Source organism: Prionailurus bengalensis, chromosome B1, assembly GCF_016509475.1.
Source record: "Prionailurus bengalensis isolate Pbe53 chromosome B1, Fcat_Pben_1.1_paternal_pri, whole genome shotgun sequence".
In the NCBI taxonomy this organism is placed as follows: domain Eukaryota; kingdom Metazoa; phylum Chordata; class Mammalia; order Carnivora; family Felidae; genus Prionailurus; species Prionailurus bengalensis.
In genome coordinates this window covers 138,200,403-138,224,160 of record NC_057344.1, presented here as the reverse complement: position 1 = coordinate 138,224,160, position 23,758 = coordinate 138,200,403, and the positions used below count along the sequence as shown (strand labels likewise).

The window sequence follows — 23,758 nt, the reverse complement described above, 5'->3', positions numbered from 1 at the left end:
CACCTTAAGAGCCCGCCTTTTCCGACAAATAAAGGTCGTAGCCGCCGAATCCACGGGCGGAGCTAAATTTATCACGATTAATGCTGTCGTAGGACCACCCAAAGTGGAGCCCCACGTAGCAAGAAGATGACCCGAAGTTGCTCGGCAGTTGGCTGCAGCACCCGGGACACCGTGCTGAGCCGGGAGCGCGGCCTCTCCTTCCACCAGTGCGTGAGAGCAGCCTCCGGCTGTCTAACTCCCAGCACGGCCTGGCGGGCAGTAGGCCAGGGTGGGGCGGGGCCGGGCTTGCGTTGCGCCGTTGACGTGACGTGGCGTGACGTGCGTAGCGTGGGGGAAAGGAACGAGGGACCTTTGAGAGTTGGTGTTTTTCCTGTCTTTCCGGCTTAGCGTGTACCTCCAAATTGCTGATTCTTTCTCTTGCCTACCGCTTGCCTAATGGCGTTTAGCAAGGGTTTTTCGAAAGGAGTCATGCTTCTTTTCGGTCGTCTTACTATTTGACGTGAGGAGATGGGAAGGGTGGACAGTTTGGGAGAACTGTTGAAGGCGTTCGATTCCATTAGAGTTGTGTGGCTTACCCAGGAACAGGAGTACAGGTGGATTTTCACGAATACTGCCTGTTACTGCAAGTTATTTAGTAGAATTGGCTGAGCTCCACAAGGCCGGTCCTGTTCTGGCTGGATCTGGTCATGGCAAGGAAGGTACATTGGCTCAAGAGTAGGGTGGGTTTTCAGACCAGTCTAATTCGAACCCACGTCTATAGTCCATCCATGACATACAGTTGATTCAAAGTTCAAGGCACAATGCGAAGTAGAAGAGTGGGTAAAGCAAGATCCTCAAAGACAAAAAGAAACGTACTTCAAAAAGAGGTAGTCTGTTAAGGTAATAGATGTAGAGAGTTAAACCACTGACAAAGGACTTTTATGAGAAAATCAAAAGTAGTTTTACGGGACAGATGGTATTTGAGTTGGACCTTGAACTTAGGTTGTAGAGTGGGGGTGGGAGGAAGATAGCGCTTAAATACGAATAACATGGAAAGATGTAAAGGGGTGGAGAGTGCAGATATCAGAGGAGTGGAAAAAGTATCTTGAAGATATTAAAAAAAAAATGTCAGGTTAAGGAGTTTCAACTCTGTATGGTAGGCCTTTTGTAGTCATTGTTTTGTGTTGTTTTTTAAATAGGGCTGGTTCCTCCACCTAAGCTGTTAGAATTGTATCTTGTAACCTTTCTTTTCTTCTCTGGGATTTTCCCACATCAATTAGTTCCTGTTCGTTTTAAATTGCTCCCTCTACTGATTAGTTGCCTAAAGTCGATGAGCATGCTCACATTACTTCCATTTTTAAACAGAGACACACAAACTCTTGAGTCTATGTGCACCTCTGCACTACCCTATCACGCTTTCCCTCTATAACAAGGCTCCTTTAAACAGGAACATACACCTATTTTCCTAAGTCCTATTGACTTTTCAACCTATGGTAGCCAGATCACTACTGCTCTAATGCACTGACAAAGGGTCACCAGTAATGTTGCCAAATCTAAGTGAGCACTTCTAAGTCCTTCTCTTAACCTTCTTTTTTTTTTTAACTTTTAATTATATCGACTGCTCCGTGAAACTCTCATCTTCATTGGCTTTATTGACACACTCTGTCCAGAGTTCTCTCCTTTTCCTCTAATTTTTTTTTAAAATTTTTTGCTGCCCTGCTTTTCCTGTGCCTTCTTAAGATTCTTCAAGCGAGGAAGAATTCATTTATTGCTTTTATTTGTTTTATATATTGAGGACCAAAGTAAGACCTACTTAATTTTAAGAAGAGAAAGTGATGCAGTTATTACAGTAGTATACTATGATTCGTCCAGGCTGATTTCTTCCCATTCATTCCATTTTCCTGATTTCTGGAAATGATTTTTCTAAAAATGCAAATTTTATACTAGTTCCCTTAAAAAAGGATTTTAATCCTGGGGCTTTTCAAATGCCTAAAGGCAGAATCCAAACTCCTCTGTGAAGACTTTTCTCCAATACCTGTCTTCCAACCTGAATTTAATTTCCTCTGTATTTCTGTTATTTTTTATGTGTGTTAAATTAAACACATGCCCTTATGTATGAATGGGAGGGAATAATCTTTATCTTCCTATGCCTAGGAAGTTGTAAGGAATGCAGAAGAAGGTAGAGACAGGAAAAGGAGTTAGAATACTATGGTGTTAATCGTAGCAACAAAGTTATATTGATCAGAAGTAAGGGTTCAGCAAAAAGGTAATATAGATTGGAAAGAATTTGTCAACTTGCCATCGCCCAAAGGCGTCATCTTCAGACGTCTTGAACATGGAGCCCTCTCCACAAAGAAATTTGAGTACATGCCCTGATAAATGTGTACTGATTTATAAATTACATACACGAAGTGATGAACTAATATGTATTATGAAACACAAAAATTAAGCGATGGGGCAAAACGTTATAAAAATAAATTCTAATGTTTTCTTCAAATCTCAGTAGATGAGTGCACACTCCTCTGGTAGCCACTGACCTAAAGGATGGATCCCAAACTTCCTAGCACACACGATCTTTTGTGATCTGGCCTTTAGCCACCCCTCCAGCCCATCCATAACCAGTTCAAGCTACCTCTGTCCTCTTCTTTAACCCTCTCCAGTCTACAAATTAACTTATTTTTCAATGCTTTATCAACCAGTAAGATCCTAGTAGTTATTTTATATCTGTGTTTATGCATTTGCTCGGAGTGGCCACTGTCTGCATGGCAAACTCCTGTTGATACATCAGCTCTAGCTCCAATATTCTGTCTTCTGAAGCCTTCCCCAACATCCTCACCACCATTACCAGAATTGTGAAAGATGTTGCAAGGACACAGGCGAGGGGCTTTGGCTGAAAAGCATGAATCAAAATGATTAAAGGTGTGGAAACTGTTGTTATGAGAATACGGATACTTGGTCAAACACATAAATGGTTAAATATGAGATGGGACTGGCAAGTTTAAAGAAGTGACAGTTTGATTCATTCTCCTTTTATTGGTGTAAAGAAATTAAACAACTTATTTCATAATCAAATATATGTATGATAACTTGGAAGAGTTTTTGCCTGAATTGTAATGAATTCTATTCTTATACTTTTAGCTATGAAACATTTCAAACACATTAGCAGGCAAAGAATAATACATAACAAACACTGATATACCCATCACTAGAATTAAGCAGATGTTAACATTTTGCCTTGTTTCATTTTTTTTTCTTTTCTGTTAGAAGAGAATTAAGTTACCAGGTATAAAGCTTTACCCCTCAATCCTTTCTCTGTCTCCCCAGAGATGACCACTATAGAAAGGATTTTCCTGGCCACTTTTTTAGAAAATATGATATGCAGAGAGCCCAAGGTAATTTCTGCCAATAGTGTAAAAAAGGCATAGTTAACAGGAGAGAAAACAGATTCTGCATTAGTGTAAACCAATTCATTATTGTGTATATGAAATCATGATTGGTTTGGGATTTTTCTTTTGCCACAGGTGATTTTAGAATAGGGGAACATGAATTCCAATTTCAACTACTATTTACTGGTGGCTATACTTAGTTCTGGTCTTGGTTTCATCTTCAGTAAAAGGTAACCTGTTCGTGCAGAATTTTTTTTTTTTAATTTTTTTCAACGTTTTTTATTTATTTTTGGGACAGAGAGAGACAGAGCATGAATGGGGGAGGGGCAGAGAGAGAGAGGGAGACACAGAATCGGAAACAGGCTCCAGCCTCTGAGCCATCAGCCCAGAGCCCGACGCGGGGCTCGAACTCACAGACTGCGAGATCGTGACCTGGCTGAAGTCGGATGCTTAACCGATTGCGCCACCCAGGCGCCCCCGTGCAGAATTTTTTAAAGACTAAAACAGTTTTGTTTTGTTTTTTAATTTTTTTTTTCAACGTTTATTTATTTTTGGGACAGAGAGAGACAGAGCATGAATGGGGGAGGGGCAGAGAGAGAGGGAGACACAGAATCGGAAACAGACTCCAGGCTCTGAGCCATCAGCCCAGAGCCGGACGCGGGGCTCGAACTCACGGGGCTCGAACTCACGGACCTCGAGATCGTGACCTGGCTGAAGTCGGACGCTTAAACGACTGCACCACCCAGGCGCCCCAAGACTAAAACAGTTTTAAAAACACACATAAGCACTGGGGCGCCTGGCTGGCTCAGTAGGAAAAGCATGTGGCTCTTGATCTCAGAGTCATGAGTTGGAGCCCCATGTTGGGTGTAGAGATTACTTAAACTTTAAAACATATGCACACCCACACACGTAAAAATAGCACAAGATAAATGCTTTAAAAGTAGTATCAATTATTATTACCAATTTAATTTTGTCCAGAATTCAAATTAGTCATGCTTGTTAGACTACAATATTTTTCAAGCCTTTCATGGTGTGTTATGCATAGGAAATATTTAATACTTTGGGGCAAACCAACAAAGCTGTTTGGGACTGGCCTGTAATACCTACTTCAAGGGCTCCAAGTGGCCCAGGCCATTCCATGAGATAAGGGGATTGATGGCTGTAGTGAGCAGGCATGCCAGTTGGGAAACCGCATCAGAGGATCAGGCTAGTAATGTAACTTGGTGGACTGGCCAACTTTTTACTGTCCTTTGCATGGTTAGAGACTACACCCCATCTGTGGAAAAGCTGCCTCACAAACGTGCCATTAGTTAAGAAAAGAATTCAGTAAAAAGACATAGATTTGCCTCACCTTTATTAGAAAAACAATTTCCTCTTGAAAAGTGGCATCATCTTCCTGGAACAATAAAATGAAAGTCTTGAAAGTGGAATTGTTGTTCCTAGGAAAGAACAAACTCTGGGTAGCACTTTACCATTTACAAAGTGCTTTTGAATGCATTTGTCACCTTGTGCACTCTTAACTACAACCCTGTGAGGCAGCTGAGAGATTGAGACGTGTCTGTTAAAGGTAATTGAAGGTTAAGTACAGATTTTCCAATTCAGTATTCTTTCTCAAGGTGATTGAGAGAATATCTCAGAAGTATGTTTTACCATTCTGCTATATTTCCCCAACAATGAGCTGAGGACATTAAAATTTTCACTAGTTTCAATTCCTAACAACCATATGCTTTAAAACCCGAGTTAAAATATACAAAATTCACACAGCTGCCTGTAGATCTGTCTCCAAGGTAAATCAAGGGAGAGGGTGCAGAAAGAGTAGTTTTGTGATTCCCCCCCCCCAACAAATTTCTAAACATAGTAATTTGGCTAGGATTAAAAAGAGAGAAACACGAGGTAATTTTTGTATTCAAGGCTAGGAAAAAGTGGTGCCTTTCAAAACAAAAGAGGGAAATTGAGTATGGGAAATGTACTTACTTGTTTTCTACTGCTGAGTAACAAATTTCTTCAAAATGCAGTAGAAACATGATCTCACAAATTTCTGAGGGTAGGAATCCGGGAGTGAATTAACTGGGTGTTACAGGCTGTCTCTTAAGGTAGTAGTAAAATGTTAGCCAACACTAGAATGCTCTGAACACTTGATGAGGCTGAAGGGTGCAGTTTCAGAAAGACTCATGTGGCCTTTAGCGGGGAAGCCTGTTTCTTGCCCAGTGGACATATTTCTGCAGGACTGCTTCTCACATGGCAGAGAAATTTTCCCAGAGAAAAACCATTGAATAGAGGGAGCAAGTACCTTTTATTACTTAGTCTTATTGCCCGTTGTCTCTTCTTTTTTTTTTTTTTTTTTTTTTGTATTTCTTAGAAGCAAATCACTAACCCTAGCCCACACTCAAGGGGAAGGAAGTTAGGCTCCACCCCTTGAAAGGAATAGAAGTAAAGAATTTGGGGACATAGTTTAAAAACACACATACTAAATTTGAGCAGATTCCGTTAATGTAGTCAGTGAAGACAAAATGTAGGATATTTAATATGAGAATTACCCTCAGAAATTAAAGCAAATGAGCTCAGATACTGAACTCTTGGATTCAAAAAATCAAAGAACTTGGAAATCAGATTAAGTAAGTTTAATTGGACTTGATGTTTATATGAAGCAGTTAAATAATAAATGGGTTTATGTAATAAATACTGTAGTATTACCATATTTTCATGTTAATGGAACTTTAATATGATTGCTGTAGATTTCCAACTGATACCATACAGCGCTCAAAATGGATCAGGGCTGTTAATCGTGTGGACCCCAGAAGCAAAAAGATTTGGATCCCAGGACCAGGTGCTATACTATGTTCCAAACATTTTCAAGAAAGTGACTTTGAGTCATATGGCATAAGAAGAAAGCTGAAAAAAGGAGCTGTGCCTTCTGTTTCTCTATACAAGGTACTTAAATCTAGGTGTAAATAAAACTAAATTCTACAGAGCCTTTAAAAACCAAGATACCTCACATTATACCTAGAATTTACAAAGATTTAAAAAAAAAATCCTAAATCTTAAAATAAATCCATTAATAGATTTTAAATGTGTAGAAAACTAGGTTTTTTGTTTTTTGTTTTTAGTCTATATGTAATATTAGTAATTCTGCTTTGAAGTTTTTAAGGTATATCGATGCAAATCATTTTCTAGACCCACATAAAGATTACTAAATTGATCACAAAAAGTAACTAGTAGATGCCTTAGAATTCAGGCTTTTGTTTGACACAGTTTCCATAATACTTAGAAATTATGCCTTTTTCGGGCTCCTCCCAGTAATGTTTGATCTCGGCCAAAAATATACCTAATTGTTAGCATTGATATAGAGAGGTATCTATGGAAAATAGAGGGCTTTCTATGAATCAGTCACCAGGATTAGTGTTACGTTCTTAGGTTTCTTTTTTTATGTTATCCTTTTACCCCTTGGCCACATTGCTGTACGCACTCCTCGCTGCACAGTCTGCAGTAGTCCTCTAGCTGTTCTCTGCTGACGCTATCCTTGCCTCCTCTTATCCATTGGAATTTCCTTTCGATATTGTTTTCTCTCATTCCTGTATTCAGAAGAATGTCATTGGTGTCAAATCCAAACTCCTAAGCTCTAAGAGCTTCCTTTTAATTGTGCATTTCTAACTGCTCCAAATTCTCTTTTCAAACCACATGTACTAACTTCTGTATATGTGATAAATTGACTAACTTTCATGCTTTTGTAAAATCAATAATAGTTACTATTTATTGAGACCTACAGTGGTCTAGGCATTGTGCTAGGAGATTTACATAAATTATTCTATTGTATCCTTAAAACAACTCTGTATCATTACAGTTATACAAATGAGGAGATGAGGGATTGTAGAGGTTTAGTGACAGCTAATAAATGAGGGAGCCATGATTAAACCCAGATTAGTCTCAATTCCAAAGCCCATGCTCTGTCCACTATGCCTTCCTTTTTGCACAAATAATTTTCCTGTCCCCTCCATTAAATCATGTCATTGCTGTCTTAAAACACTGCTCAAAACTCATTTCCACGAAGCCTTCCCAAATTACCACCTTTCTGTTGTTACTTAAACCATTTCAGAAACTTTCAACGTCACATTAACTTTTGACATCAGGTTACTATTCCTTTTCTTTTTTTTTTAATTTTTTTTTTCAACGTTTATTTATTTTTGGGACAGAGAGAGACAGAGCATGAACGGGGGAGGGGCAGAGAGAGAGGGAGACACAGAATCGGAAACAGGCTCCAGGCTCTGAGCCATCAGCCCAGAGCCCGACGTGGGGCTCGAACTCACAGACCGCGAGATCGTGACCTGGCTGAAGTCGGACGCTTAACCGACTGCTCCACCCAGGCGCCCCCAGGTTACTATTTCTATATGGATGAAAAAAAACCCCAAAAAACCTTAAACCCTGTTCACATTTTCCTATAAATACATTTGAAGAAATTAGAGATTATGACCTTTTTTTAAAACAACTCTCCACATTAAAGGTGAGTCCTTTGATTTAGTGGTATTTTTATAGACGGCCTTCTGTGTGATCATTTCAAAAATAACCTTAATTTTATATTTCTGTTGTAGGTTCTTCAAGGTGTACACCTTAAAGGTAAAGCAAAACAGAAAATCCTAAAACAGCCACTTCCTGATAATTCTCAAGAAGTTGCTACTGAGGACCACAACTACAGTTTAAAGAGACCTCTGACAATTGGTGCAGAGAAACTGGCTGAGGTGCAACAGATGCTACAAGTGTCCAAAAAAAGACTGGTTTCTGTGAAAAACTACAGGATGATCAAGAAGAGAAAGGGCTTACGACTAATTGATGCACTTGTCGAAGAGAAACTACTTTCTGAAGAAACAGAGTGTCTGCTACGAGCACAGTTTTCAGGTATGATGTTTCCCTTTTCTTTCTCCTTCTTTCTTTTTTTTTAAAGTTTCTTTTGAGAGAGAGAGTGCGCACATGCATATACACATGTGCGTGGGGAAGAGGCAGAGAGAGAGGAGACACAGAATCCCAAAGCAGGCTCTGTGCTGTGGTGTCAGCACAGAGCCCAATGTTGGGCTTGAGCTCATGAACCGTGAGACCATGATACCAAGAGTTAGATGCTTAACTGACTGAATCACCCATTGTTGCCCTGTGATGTTCCCTTTTCCTGAAATATCATTAAAGTATTTACTTCGCTGTTGCCTATGAAAACATGCTTTTAGCTGAGACATGAGGTCTTAGGGTAAGCAAAAAGAAGGAAAAGTAATTGCCAAAATCCTTTTATGTATTTCCAGTTTTAAAAGTGATGTACTTATTATAGGAAAGGCAAAGAAATATATAATGATAAAAGTAACACATAATCCAACTACCCAGAGGTTAGATCATATGGCTTATACCATATACTGTACTTCTCATTTTTTATAAAGCACTTACTCGCTTTACTGCAAATTCTTTTTAAACAATTTAAGTGCTTACATAATTTATCACCGAAGCGTTTTTGCAGTGGAGTCGAACCAGGTAATTTTCCAGTTCCCTTTGAGCTTGAAAATTCTTTGAGTCTCCATATATTATTTTCTAAAATATCGTACGGAAGATATACATGTCCATTGGAAAGACTACCTACTCTTTTCTTTGTGAACCAGCATATTTGAAGAGGGTCAGAATAAGTATAGCCAACTTACTCTTTGATGAAAGCCAGCAGAGATTTTTGGATTTACATCCTGGTAAAAAATAAGTATGTCTTGTTTCTAGAAAAGAGCAGGTACCTCCAAAGGAAGAGAATATTTTGTGTTTTTCCAGGAGGGGAACAGAGGTGTAATAAACAGGGATCCCCACCAGGAACAGAGGATTTTTTTTTCCCCTCAAAGTAGGCAAGGTCATCTGTTCAATTTGAATAGCATCCTATTGCCGGAATTATTTCTTGTGTCTCATTTGTACCCTCAGATAAATAGTAACCAGGAAGCAAAATAAATAAATGTGCTCATAATCCAGAGACTTAATTTTATCCAGTTATTTTATCTTCTTCCCTGTTTCTCTAAAATTCTCCACTTAGGCTGCCAGTGAATAATAAAACATAGTGATTCAAGTTGAAACTTTCTTCTTCCCTCTTTTGAGTGAAACGATCCAGGATGAGCAGGATAAATTGGTCAAGAGGTCCTAAGATTGGATATTAGCCTTTGAAACAAACTCAGTTAAACTGTGATGGTATTTGTATTTGTATTTTGATGGCCACTGCTTTTTATATCCAAATGCTATGATCTGTACCTTAGAATGTTACTGTACACCTTCTTCATCACAAAGAATAAATAAATTTATTTTAACAGATTTTAAGTGGGAATTGTATAACTGGAGAGAAACAGCTGAGTACTCCACAGAAATGAAACAGTTTGCATGTACACTCTACTTGTGCAGTAGCAAAGTCTATGATTATGTAAGAAAGATTCTCAAGCTGCCTCATTCTTCCATCCTCAGGACGTAAGTGAATTACTTTTTAGATGCTAAATAAACAAGTATTTTATTATTTAATTGCATTTTATGTTTTGAAGCTATTCGTATTCAGACTCTCATTTATTAGTCCATTTGCTCTTTTTAAAAACTTCTAGTGGTATTTGCATATTATCACAACAGCAGATTTTCACCAACAAAATGAAGGTCTATAATCTGACAAATTTTTTGCATCTTCCAGACAGAGATATTCTCGGTGATAAAATTTGAATCTGAAAATATTGGGATTTCTAATATACTTCAGTAGTTTTAATATCTGACTATCCTAGAAAAATCTACAATAGTTCTAGATTGACACCATTGGTTTGAGGCTAAGCATAAAAATCTGCATTTTTGTTAAGCACTGTAGTTGATGCCCAGTGTGGGTTGTTCAGGGAGGAAATTTTGGTAAATAATTTTGTAGGATTTGTGGTCAAAATACACGGATATATTTATAATTCACTTAGTATGAAGCAAATAACTCAGTGACTTTACAGTAATGTCTTATAAAAGTAATGCTCAATTTTTACTGTTTTTTATCACTGGTTTTACAGATGTCTTTTTATTTTTATTTATTTATTTATTGAGCTTAAAAATGACAGAAATATATTGTCTCACACTTCTGGAGGCTAGAAGTCCAAAATCAAGGTATTAGCAGGTTTAGTTCCTTTGGAGGGCTGTGAGCGAGGGGTCTGTTCCAGGCCTCTCTCCTTAACTTGGTGGTCTTTCTCCTTGTGTATCCTTACATCATCTTCCCTTATGTATGTGTGCTTCTGTGCCCAAATTTCCTCTTTTTATGAGGACCAGTCTTAGGATTGGGATTCACCCTAATGACCTCGTTTTAATTTGATTACCTCTGTAAAGACTGTATCTCCAAATGAGGACACTCTGAGGTACTGCGAATTAGGATTCCAATATATCTTTTTTGAGGGACACAATTCAGCCCATAACAGTCACTTTCCTGATGCATAAGCCTCCCCATTACCTACAGACCAGAGGCTTGACTCCTTCCTGTGGTTTATTGAGCTTCCCGTGGTGCGGCCCCTGCTAAGCTCTGAGGCTCATCTCTGGCCTCCCTCCCTGCCCTTTAGCATTCCATGCTCCAATTGTAAGGTACTCCTTAATGGCCTCTTTTTGCCACCAGGACTTACTATTCCCTGTATGGGAATGCCCATTCTCTCTCTTTATTGGTCCTAGTGATTACTCCTCAGTCTTCAGGCTCAAATTAGAACTCCTTTCAGAAGCCTGGCTTGCTGTAAGTGCTCCTCTCACACACATAAGAACTGAATCATAGTTCTTTTTTTCTTTTAATGTTTATTTTTTTTTTTGAGGGAGGGGGGAGAGAGAGAGAGGGGTACAGAAGATCTGCACTTGATCTTAGCCAAAAGGCTGAGAAGCCATGAGAGGTACAGAGGATCTGAAGTGGGCTCTGTGCTAACAGCAGAGAATCTGATGCAAGGCTCAAACCCACGAACCATGAGATAACAATGTGAGCCGAAGTCGGATGCTTAACCGACTGAGCCACCCAGGCACCCCAGACCTGAATCATAGTTCTTAAAACACTGTCTTCCCCACTGGACCATGAGCTGCCCAAGTATAAGGTGCATCTGGTTTTTTGTTACACTACCACCAAACCCCCAACTCTGCATTGTACCTGAAGCATTAAATGGTCCCTTGATAAATATTTGTAGAAAGAAAGAATGCCTGAATGGTCATTTAGCATTTTGAGTAGATGGAAGGAGGAAATGCAGTGGACCTTAAGTCGCTTTCTGAAGAGCAGTACTCCATTTAATTCAGTGCCGGTGGGACAGAGGCCAGCCAGGAGTAGCATCATCGCTCTCTCCTGGAAGGTACCTCTTGGTTTCTTATTACTTCAACTTTATTTATTTATTTATTTATTTATTTTTTAATTTTTTTTAACGTTTATTTATTTTTGAGACAGAGAGAGACAGAGCATGAACGGGGGAGGGGCAGAGAGAGAGGGAGACAGAATCAGAAGCAGGCTCCAGGCTCTGAGCCATCAGCACAGAGCCCGACGCGGGGCTCGAACTCACAGACCGCGAGATCGTGACCTGGGCTGAAGTCAGACACTTAACCGACTGAGCCACCCAGGCGCCCCTTTTTTTATTTTTTATTTTTTTTTTTAAATTTTTTTAACGTTTATTTATTTTTGAGACAGAGAGAGACAGAGCATGAACGGGGGAGGGGCAGAGAGAGAGGGAGACAATTATTACTTCAACTTTAAAACAGATTCAGGGGCTCTGAACTGGAGAAACTCTAAGAGAGCACATAGTCCACCATCCGCTGACCCCACCCATTTTAAAGAAGGGGGAAATTGAGGGCTGGTAGGCAGTAGGACCTTAATTATATAAGGGAACAAGAATTCCTGGCCCCCCAAACGTCCTTCTGGCTGGACTAAATCAAACTGACATGAAACTGATTAACAGGAGAAAATTAAATTTAATAGCTATACATACAGGGAATCCACATAGACATGGAAATTCCAAAGACAGACAAAAGAGGTATATATGTCATTCTGAACTAAGGAGATATGGGGATAGGGGTCTGGGATTTCAGAGGAAAGGCATGCACTTCACAGGGCAATAAGTGAAGCAGATGTTTGGTAATTAGATGTTTGCCCTACCATACATTTGGTTCACTTAGATAAAATCTATCTCTGTTAATAACTCTTATTCTGGGAAAGCCTCCCCAGTTTAGATTATTCTGTGTGGTTAGGAAGGGATAAAAGTTTCTCTTGAGCCTGCAGGGTCTCAAATGCCTTCAACTCAAAATAATCCACATGCCAGGTTATCTGGGAGGCTCAGTCGGTTAAACATCTGACTCTTGATTTCAGCTCTGGTCATGATCTCAGGGTTCGCTTTGTGGGATCAAGCCCCACTTTGGCTTAGGCTCCATGCTGACAACACAGAGCCTGCTTGGGATTCTCTCCCTCCCTCTCTCTGCCCCCCTGCTCGTGGGCTCGCTCTCTCAAATAACAAATAATCCACATGCCAGAGCAGCACATTCTGGGGATCCTGTCCTGAACCCCTTCAATTATGATATTGTTGTTTTACATTTTGGGGAAAACATCTGTTTTATTTTCTAATGGAGATATAATTAATGTATAACACTTTATTTGTTTTGGGTGTATAACAGGTATCCAGTATTTGTATATATTACAAAAAGATCACCACACTGTCTAGGTAATATCCATTCCACGGTTAAAATTACTTTTTTCTTACAATGAGAACTTTCAAGATCTACTTTCTTAGCAACTTTCTTTTTTTATTTAAAAAATTTTTTTTAATGTTTTTTTTTTTTTAATTTTTTTTTTTCAACGTTTATTTATTTTTGGGACAGAGAGAGACAGAGCATGAACGGGGGAGGGGCAGAGAGAGAGGGAGACACAGAATCGGAAACAGGCCCCAGGCTCTGAGCCATCAGCCCAGAGCCTGACGCGGGGCTCGAACTCACGGACCACGAGATTGTGACCTGGCTGAAGTCGGACGCTTAACCGACTGCGCCACCCAGGCGCCCTTTTTTTTTTTTTTTTAAATAGTTCAGCAGGATACTTTTATTTATTTATTTATTTATTTTATTTTATTTTATTTTTTTCAACGTTTATTTATTTTTGGGACAGAGAGAGACAGAGCATGAACGGGGGAGGGGCAGAGAGAGAGGGAGACACAGAATCAGAAACAGGCTCCAGGCTCTGAGCCATCAGCCCAGAGCCCGACGCGGGGCTCGAACTCACGGACCGCGAGATCGTGACCTGGCTGAAGTCGGACGCTCAACCGACTGCGCCACCCAGGCGCCCCTACTTTTATTTATTTATTTAAATTTTTTTTTCAACGTTTATTTATTTTTGGGACAGAGAGAGACAGAGCATGAATGGGGGAGGAGCAGAGAGAGAGGGAGACACAGAATCAGAAACAGGCTCCAGGCTCTGAGCCATCAGCCCAGAGCCCGACGCGGGGCTCGAACTCAGGGACCGCGAGATCGTGACCTGGCTGAAGTCGGACGCTTAACCGACTGCGCCACCCAGGCGCCCCAATGTTTATTTATTTTTGAGAGAGAGAAAGAGAGACAGACAGAAAGAGAGAGAGAGAGAGAGAGAGACACCACAAGCAGGGGAGGGACAGAGAGAGAGAGAGGGAGACACAGAATCTGAAATAGGCTCCAGGCTCTGAGCTGTCAGCACAGAGCCTGATGTGGGGCTTGATCTCTGGGAATGGTGAAATTATGACTTGAGCAGAAGTCAGACGCTTAACCGACTGAGCCACCCAGGTCCCCCTCTTAGCAACTTTAAAATGCATGATACAGTATTATTAACCATAGTCACAATGCTGTATATTACATCTTCTTTTTAAAAATGATTAACTTTCCTCCACATACTATTAAAGTAATACTAATAAAAAATTTGGAAGTGAGAGAAAAGAATGGAAAATTCATTAATTGTTTATCTACCTTATATGTCAACAATTATTAACATTTAGGGAATTTGCTTCCAGTCTTGTTTCTGTGCTTAGATTTGCTAGCTTTTTTTTTTTTTTTTTTTCCTTTTACATAGTTAATGATCTTTAATAGCTGCATAGTATCAGGTAGTTGTACCCCATTTATCCGGGGCATTCTCCAACTATTGGACATTTATATTGTTTCCGTTTTTGATTGTAGTGACCAGAAACATTTGGATAGTTGTGTATAGACTTATTCACTCTCTTCTATCATCTGATTTTACTATTTAGGCCAGATATTATTCTTATTTATAAATTTCTACTTTTTGCTAGGCAGGAGATGTTTTTATAGATACTGTGTAGATATATCCCCCTCTCTACCTTTTGTTAGTCAAATTTTCTCTTTACTGGTTTTAAAGCACTGCTTATGGATTTTGCCCTGTGGTTTGTGTGAGACATTTCTTCATTTCCTGTAGTTCTCCATTAACTTCTGGATTAAATAGTCTCTGGCAATTCCAGCTCACACTGATCTTTTCTCTCTTTATGTCCATTTTGTATTTTTGCTATGACGCTATCTATTTAGTATAATTTTAGTACTCAAAAAATTGTTTATTTCTTTGGGTACTTTGTCTGAAACTAAAATACCTTGTTTAATATGATAGTAATACATGCTTGTTATAAAACATTCAGACAATATGTAAGTATGTAAATACTGGAAAATGAAAAAGGTTTATAGACCTTTTCCAGACCATTCCCCTAATTCCCAAGATAACTGCTATTAGTAGTTTGGTATATATTCTCTCAGACATTAAAAAAATATATATCCACAAAATTTTCTGTTAATGTCTATCTATTACTCTCATATATTGGAAGTATCTAGATTTTATCTTGATAGTTCTGAATAGTCAAACATATTCACATTTGATTACATTTCTACTTATTTTTTTATTAAAAAAGATATATCTTTTTAACACACCTCTGCTTATGTATTACATTTATAATCATTATAGTTAGTATTTATTTGGTAAATTTATTTATTGGTCAGGAGTGGCCAGTGAGGCAGGAGGAAAACCAGGAGATGTGATGGCCTGGAAGCCAAGTGTAGAAAGTATCTCAAGGAGATAGTCCACTCTGTCCCTGCTGCTGGGAGATCAAGTAAGAGGAGGACAAAATTGACCATTGGATTTTGCAAGATGGAGGTCATTGATAACATTGACAAAAGCAGTTGCAGTGGAGTGGTAGAGAGGTAGGCCTGGCCGAAGTGGGATCAAGGAAGACTGGAAGCCTAAGAAGCAGAAACAATGATTAAGCACTCCTTCAAGGAGTTTTGCTATGAAGGGAGCAGAGAAATGGGTCTGTGGGTAGAAAGGAGCATAGATGAAAGGGAGGGCACCTGTTGAGAGGGCACTTGTTCCAGCATGTTTGCATGCTTAAGAGAATGGTCTGGTAGAGAGGAGAACTGGTGGTGCATAAGAGAAGGGATAACTGTGGGGGATAATATCTAACACCATTGTGGAGAGAGGTTTAGCCTTAATTAGGAGTAGGGACAATTCATTCATTTAAACAGGAAGAGGCAGAGACACAGATTCAATAGGTTAGCAGATTTAGTGGTAGGAAAATGAGTTTTTATTGGATTCCTTCTGTTTTTCTCAGTGATATAAAGATAATAGCAGAGAATTGGGGAAGCAGAGATAAGTTTGGGGAGACGGGTGCCTGGGTGGCTCAGTCGGTTAAGCATCCGACTCTTGGTTTCAGCTCAGGTCATGATCTCATGGTTTCATGAGTTCAAGCCCTGCCATCAGGCTCTGTGCTGGATTCTCCTTCCCTCCCTCTCTCTGTCCCTCTCCTGCTCACGCTGTCTCTCTCAAAAATAAATTTTAAAACTTTAAAAAAAGTTTGAGAAAAGAGACAATTTGAATAGTTGTTTTTCCTCCTGTGATGATGGAGAAACAGTTATATGGTAAACAATTAGATGATAACAGACCAAGCTAGACTCATTTTTTTTTTTCAACGTTTATTTAGTTTTGGGACAGAGAGGGACAGAGCATGAATGGGGGAGGGGCAGAGAGAGAGGGAGACACAGAATCGGAAACAGGCTCCAGGCTCTGAGCCATCAGCCCAGAGCCTGACGCGGGGCTCAAACTCACGGACCGTGAGATCGTGACCTGGCTGAAGTCGGACGCTTAACCGACTGCGCCACCCAGGTGCCCCTAGACTCATATTTTTGAAAACCCTTGTTCAGTGAGACAGGTACCTGCTTCACTAATTTCAACTTGTCATATCTTTTTCTAATTATTAGCCACTATCAGTCACCTCTGTGATTTTCTTTGTGTTGATGTTGGATCTTTATCAGTTCTCTTTTGAATTCTCTATGTCTAGAACCTTCCCAGAGCTGTGCTTCTTATAATTCCAGTTCTTTGGGTCTTTAAGGTAGTTTGTTTTTACATATCTTTTGTAAGAATGTCATAACATCCTCAGCCTTCCTTATCGTAACAGTGATATATATGGCATGATCTTAGTAGATTTTCTCTGTCTCTAATTTTCTATTTAGGTTTTCTTTGCGATTAATAAATTAGCTCCCTCTATAGGTAAGATGATGTGAGAGATTCAAAGGTAAACAAGACCATGGGAAGAGCTAAGAGTCTTTTTTTATTGTTGTTTTTTAATGTTATTTATTTTGGAAAAGAAAAAAGAGTGCCAGTGGAGCTAATAGTCTTAAAGAAAAACACTCCTCGGCACGATGGCTCTTCAGCCTTGTATTTTTTCAGGCAGAGTTTTAAGCCACCCAACTGACTCCTTATAATCACTCTATAACTAAGCTATTGTTCAATTTAAAATATCCTCTTGGGGCTCCTGGTTGGCTCAGTTGGTTAAACATCAACTCTTGATTTTGATTCAGGTCATGATCTCACAGTTGTGAGTTTGAGTCCCACTTTCGGCTCCGTGCTGCTGGTGCAGAGGCTGCTTGGGATTCTCTCCCTCCCTCCCTCTTTCCCTCTCTCTCTCTCTCAAAATAAATAAACAAGACATTAAAAAAATACCATTTAGATATCTATTTAAAAATCAAGCTCAAAGAACAAGCTTTTTTAAAAAGCCTATTTAAAATAAAAACTTTTAGGGGCGCCTGGGTGGCGCAGTCAGTTAAGCGTCCGACTTCAGCCAGGTCACGATCTCGCGGTCCGTGAGTTCGAGCCCCGCGTCAGGCTCTGGGCTGATGGCTCAGAGCCTGGAGCCTGTTTCCGATTCTGTGTCTCCCTCTCTCTCTGCCCCTCCCCCATTCATGCTCTGTCTCTCTCTGTCCCAAAAATAAATAAACGTTGAAAAAAAAATTAAAAAAAAAAAAATAAATAAAATAAAAACTTTTACAGGGCACCTGGGTGGCTCAGTTGGTTAAGCGTCCGACTTCAGCTCAGGTCACGATCTCACAGTCTGTGGGTTCGAGCCCCGCGTCAGGCTCTGTGCTGACAGCTCGGAGCCTGGAGCCTGCTTCAGATTCTGTGTCTCCCTCTCTCTCTGCCCCTTCCCCGCTCATGCTCTGTCTCTCTCTCAAAAATAAATAAAAACATTAAAAAAAATTTTTTTTTTAAATAAAAACTTTTACATAGAGGCGTTAAGTAGTTTCATAATATACTGACTCCATGTGCAGCACAGCATCTTTGGTCTTCATTTGAGAGTCAATCCTAATGCAAGAAAAAAAATTAAACAATTAAAATTTGGAGACCCGTTTGCAAAGGACATTCAATATACTACTGGGCTGTAGCACCCTGGTGGGTAACCACTGTCCTATTTTCTCATTATCTTACTGTTTCATCCTATTTTTAAAAATATAAACAACTGATTAATACATTTGTCTCTTAAATAGGTTATAAGCAGCTTAAAATTGATGTCTTTTGCATGCTGTGTGTTTTTCAAACCCATTAGTGCATCTTGAAATCAATTCAGTGGGTCATAATTGGCATTATACACACACATATGTTACATATATGTGTGCATGGCACGTAATGAGGGTAAATTTCATTTATGGAACTTTTAGTTTGCGGCAAAGTATGTGGAAAGCCCTGTCCTGAAATACTTAGGGCAAGGTACATTAAAATCTCAATCAGAGGCCTGCTGTCCAGGAAGTCCGGAATATAGCCCCCAAGTCAGAAATATAACATCCCAAAAAGTCATTTGAGTTACAGAAGTAAACTTTAGCTAAGATGAACACATCAGTCTCTACTAGAGAATCCAATTTGTCTTATTTCAGATAGTTCTTAGACTTGGCTATTGTCTCTCCTGACCCTACAGCAAATTAGAGGTAAATTAGAACTGAGTGAAAAGGATTCTGAAGACAGCCACTAACAAGTAATTGGAAAGCATAACCAGTATGGAAAGGTCAGGGACACTGCAAAAGAACTCCTAAGGTAGTAGTGTATGTACTTTGTGCAGGGCAGACAGATGCAGATGCCTTCATTGTTCCTTGAGGGCACAATTTGACGTCACAAGGAGCGGTGAGAAAAGCACTGTCAGGACACTGGGAAAGTTGGGCTTCACACTTGTATGCAGCTAGCAGCACAGCAAGGGCTGTGCGGCTTCAGTTCTGCCTCTGTCCCCGTTTCCCAGTCTCTAAAATGAGGTAGATGTGCTAGATGTTCTCAAAGTTTCCTTCCCCTTCAACCGTTTTCTCATTTCATTGAATTTACAGGTAAGACTGGTTTATGATCTAAACACGACAGTTATAACAAACCGGGTAATTGTTTTGTATATATCTTAAAGAAGTAGATGAGCAATGGTGTATTGAAATACTTACTCTGTGTCTAAGCTTCTCTGTTATCTTAGTATTTTATGGTAACTATTTGAATAGATGCTTGAAAATGTCCATAGAATTTGGCTACTTATATTTGGCTGTGTTTCTATAGGGATCTGAAGCAACTTAGCAGCAGTTAATGTATTTTTTCCTTTTTTTTTTTAATTTCTTCATTTAGTTTTATATATATATATATATATATATATATTTTTTTTTTTTTTTATATTTCCCAGATGGTTATCCAAATGCAAACCCAGTCCAGGCTTCAACAGCAACATTTTTTCTTTTCTTCAGCGAAGAGTAGAGAATGGAGACCAGCTCTACCAGTATTGTTCACTGATAATAAAAGGCGTATCTCTCAAGCAACAACTTCAGTGGGACCCCAGCAGTCACCATTTGCAAGGATTTATGGACTTTGGCCTCGGCATACTTGATGCTGATGAAACGCCCCTTGCATCCGAAACTATTTTGTTAATGGCCGTGGGTATTTCTGGTCACTGGAGAACGCCTCTTGGTTATTTTTTTGTTAACAGGGCATCTGGATATTTGCAGGCTCAGCTGCTTCGTCTTACCATTGGCAAACTAAGTGACATAGGGATCACAGTTTTGGCCGTCACCTCTGATGCTACAGCTCACAGCGTTCAGATGGCAAAAGCGTTGGGAATACATATTGACGGAGACAACATGAAGTGTACATTTCAGCATCCCTCATCTTCTAGTCAACAGATTGCATACTTCTTTGATTCTTGCCACTTGCTCAGATTAATAAGAAATGCATTTCAGAATTTTCAAAGCATTCAGTTTATTAATGGCACGGCACATTGGCAGCACCTTGTAGACTTAGTAGCCCTGGGGGACCAGGAATTAGCAAACATAGAAAGACTCCCAAGAAAACTTGCAAATTTGAAAAACCACGTGCTGAAGACGAACTGTGCTGCCCAACTGTTCAGTGAGAGTGTGGCCAGCGCGTTGGAGTGCTTGCTATCGTTAGGCCTGCCTCCTTTTCAAAACTGTATTGGTACCGTCCATTTTTTACGCTTAATTAACAACCTGTTTGACATTTTTAATAGTAGGAACTGTTATGGAAAGGGACTTAAAGGACCTCTACTGCCTGAAACTTATAGTAAAATTAATCGCGTGTTAATTGAAGCCAAGACAATCTTTGTTACATTATCTGACGCTAGCAATAATCAAATAATTAAAGGTAAGCGAAAACTAGGATTCCTGGGATTTTTGCTTAATGCTGAGAGCCTAAAATGGCTCTATCAGAATTACGTTTTCCCAAAGGTCATGCCTTTTCCATATCTTCTGACTTATAAATTCAGTCAAGATCATCTGGAATTATTTCTCAAGATGCTTAGACAGGTATTAGTAACCGGTTCTAACCCTACCTGTATGGCATTCCAGAAAGCTTACCATAATTTGGAGACCAGATACAGATCACAAGACGAAGCCTTTCTAAGTGAAGTAAGCATCCTTGACATTTCAATTGCTCGAAGGACAGACTTGGCCCTTTGGACCGTTCAGCGTCAGTATGGCGTCAGCGGCATAAAGACTCTTTTTCACAAAGAGGATATTTGCCGAGACTGGTCTAATTGTTCGCTAAGTGAGGCGTTACTAGATCTGTCAGATCACAGGCAAAAACTCATCTGTTGTGCCAGTTATGTTGCAAATAAGTTATCAGCTCTTTTAACTTGTGAGGAGTGCATCAGTGCACTGTATGCATCAGATCTCAAGGTTGCTAAAATTGGGTCACTGTTGTGTGTTAAAAAGAAGAATGGTTTACATTTCCCTTCACAAAGTCTTTGTCAAGTCATAAATATTTGTGAGCGAGTTGTAAGAACCCATTCAAGAATGACAGTCTATGAACTACTTCCTAAACAGAGAGAATTGTATCTTCAGCAGAAAATATTATGTGAGCTTTCTGGGCATATTTATCTTTTTGTAGATTTAGATGAGCATCTCTTTGACGGAGAAGTGTGTGCCATCAATCACTTTGTAAAGTTACTAAAGGATATAATAATCTGTTTCTTAAAGATCAGAGGTAAAGATGCAGCTCAGTACCCTTTAAAACACCATTCAGAAAGAACTGAAATGAAAACTTTGCCAAGAATACACTGGTCATCATTACAGGATTACAGATGTTCAAGTTTTGCTAATACCAATAAATGCAGGCATTTGTTAAGTAATGATGGATATCCATTCAAATGAGGGACCTAAAATATATTAAAATTTTCATGAAAAATTATTGGTCAACATTTAAAGTTCAACCTACCATATTTTATAAATTGACCATTCTGCACAGTTGACAAGTTTGTAATACTAGGATTTCTAATTATGCGTATTATAAAATCTGCTTGTACTTGGTATGGTTTGCAACATTTCAGTTACTCGGAATGTAGAACGCAGTTAAGTCAGTAGGAACAGACCAGCCAACAGATGCTGCCTTTGAATATACTACTATAAGACTGAGTAGTGAGACTGGACATACTTTTTAACTTGTTCAGTCTACTTTAAAACAAGAGAGAATAACAACAACTAAGAGTCATTAAAACATTGACTTCTTTTATAAATAGATTACATTCCCTAAAAGAGCTTTGGTTTACAGCTCTTAAGAATGTTGACAGGAAAAAAAAAAAAAAAAGAAAGAAAAAGGAGTATAAAACCTTGGATGTAATTTTTACTTACATGTGAAAATCTAGATGTGGTTTGAAAATTAGGCTGAGTTAAAATATCAAATACCACAAAATCCCTTTGCCAGGGTACCCTAAAATGGAAATACTTAGGCTTTATCGGGCAGAAGGTAAGCACATGTGCCATGAGATGGTTCCGTGTGCTGCAGCGAAGTTGGGGAATGTAGTCTGAGAAGTAAATAGGGGATGTCATTTTCACAATCCATTGCCCTTGGACTTCAAAATACTACTTTTGAATAATAGAGTGGATACTTACTTGACTCCACTGGAAGAGCCTAATGCTCATCAGAGAATGAGGAGAAGCCTTATTTCAAGCTCTTCTGAAGTGTCCTTGTGTTTTGCAGGGAGGCTGAAATATATTTTCAGTATTGAATGAATAAAGGGACTTCACACCATCCAATTAATAAATTAGAAAAAGATGGGCAGTTGAGACAGTGGTTATGAAAATATTTGTCTTAATTATATGATTAGTTTTTTCAGAAATTTAGGAGAAGCTTAAATGATCTGAAGATGGAAACATACCTAAGGACAATTTTCTCCATTCTGTCACACCCAGACTTCAAAAGATGAGTAGAAAAACATAGGTATATGTTGTACTTTCACATATGAGGAGTGTTTTAAATGGATAAAAGAAGAAACAAGCGCATGATTCCCCTATTTGTGTAAAACATCTACTCTTTGTATGTGAATAGTCATGAAGTATAATTAATATGAAAACTTAAAATTGCAAAAGATTAATGACTAGACAAAACTTGAGTTTTATTAACTGAAATTCTCCTTAAATTATATATTTTGATATATTTGTTTTGTTCTACCTCAAACAAAGGTTTAAGTTTGGAGATGTAACCAGAGTTGTACTAAATTTTATGTAAGAGCTATCGCTGAGAAGTCTCAATAGTGTGGGTTGTATTTGCAATAGAATTTTAGATACACCAGGATGAATCTTATTTAAAAGAATCCTGCTTGTAAATCACCACCTTTAACTTATTGCTTATATAAATCCAAGTTTTGTCCAGATCTTTACTTAAAACTAGGTTTATATCTGTAGGTGTCTCATGTTCTTTGCTGTTGCATTTTACTAATGTACTAGTATATTCTGTAGTTTAATTAGTGTTTTGCACTATTTGAGTGCTGGATAAATTGGACAAATATTGACAACAGGAATATTTCCTTTACTGCCTTTTTAAAATTTTTTTAACGTTTTTATTCATTTTTGAGAGACAGACTGTGAGCAGGGAGGGGCAGAGAGAGGGAGGGAGACACAGAATCCAAAGTAGGCTCCAGGCTCTGAGCTGTCAGCACAGAGCCCGACGCAGGGCCTGAACCCATGAACTGTAAGATCGTGACCTGAGCTGAAGTCCGACCCTTAACTGACTGAACCACCCAGGCACCCCTCCTTCACTGCCTTTAACAGTTAATTGCTCTTGCCTTAGTGAAAGTATTTCTTTTTTTTTTTTTTAATTTTTTTTTAACGTTTTATTTATTTTTGAGACAGAGAGAGACAGAGCATGAATGGGGGAGGGTCAGAGAGAGGGAGACACAGAATCTGAAACAGGCTCCAGGCTCTGAGCCATCAGCCCAGAGCCCGACGCGGGGCTCGAACTCACGGACCTCGAGATCGTGACCTGAGCCGAAGTCGGACGCTTAACTGACTGAGCCACCCAGGCGCCCCTTAGTGAAAGTATTTCAAGTCTGATATCAAGTTTACTTACCATGATATGCTTTGTGGCGAATTTTTAAAATAAATTATTCATATTTGATGAGGGTAATATACTTTATAATTTCCACTTAGCACCTTTGTCCTTTTTTCGTCAGAGAAAAACATTCTCTTTAGAAATTTATCCTTCCTACGTTTCAACACATAGAGCAGGAACAACTGGATATCCACATGCAAAAGTATTAACTCTAAATGGGTCAAAGACCTAAATGTAATAGGTAAAAATATAAAACTCTTAGAAGAAAAGAGAGCAAATCTTTGAGACTTAGATT

General features: G+C 39.1%; 1 protein-coding gene across 2 annotated transcripts; it reads left to right on the top strand.

The window, feature by feature from the left end:
* Nucleotide 1: 1 nt before the first annotated feature.
* Nucleotides 2-22,944, top strand: THAP9 (THAP domain containing 9). Of its 2 annotated transcripts, XM_043572354.1 has the most exons (5): nucleotides 2-206; nucleotides 6,101-6,296; nucleotides 7,952-8,255; nucleotides 9,677-9,827; nucleotides 19,310-22,944. In XM_043572354.1, the coding sequence occupies exons 1-5, from the start codon at nucleotides 127-129 to the stop codon at nucleotides 21,285-21,287; spliced, it is 2,709 nt and encodes a 902-aa protein (XP_043428289.1). In that variant the 5' UTR covers nucleotides 2-126; the 3' UTR covers nucleotides 21,288-22,944. The 2 variants fall into 2 exon arrangements, with proteins under 2 accessions (XP_043428289.1, XP_043428290.1); XM_043572355.1 differs by lacking the exon at nucleotides 6,101-6,296 and having other exon boundaries at nucleotides 36-206.
* The last annotated feature ends 814 nt before the right edge of the window (nucleotides 22,945-23,758 follow it).

Excerpts from the sequence above, each read along its gene's own strand:
- THAP9 (XM_043572354.1), top strand. The coding sequence starts at position 127 with ATGACCCGAAGTTGCTCGGCAGTTGGCTGCAGCACCCGGGACACCGTG. Across the intron at positions 207-6,100 it reads CGCGGCCTCTCCTTCCACCA|ATTTCCAACTGATACCATAC; the intron begins GTGCGTGAGAGC and ends TGATTGCTGTAG. Across the intron at positions 9,828-19,309 it reads CATTCTTCCATCCTCAGGAC|ATGGTTATCCAAATGCAAAC; the intron begins GTAAGTGAATTA and ends TATATTTCCCAG.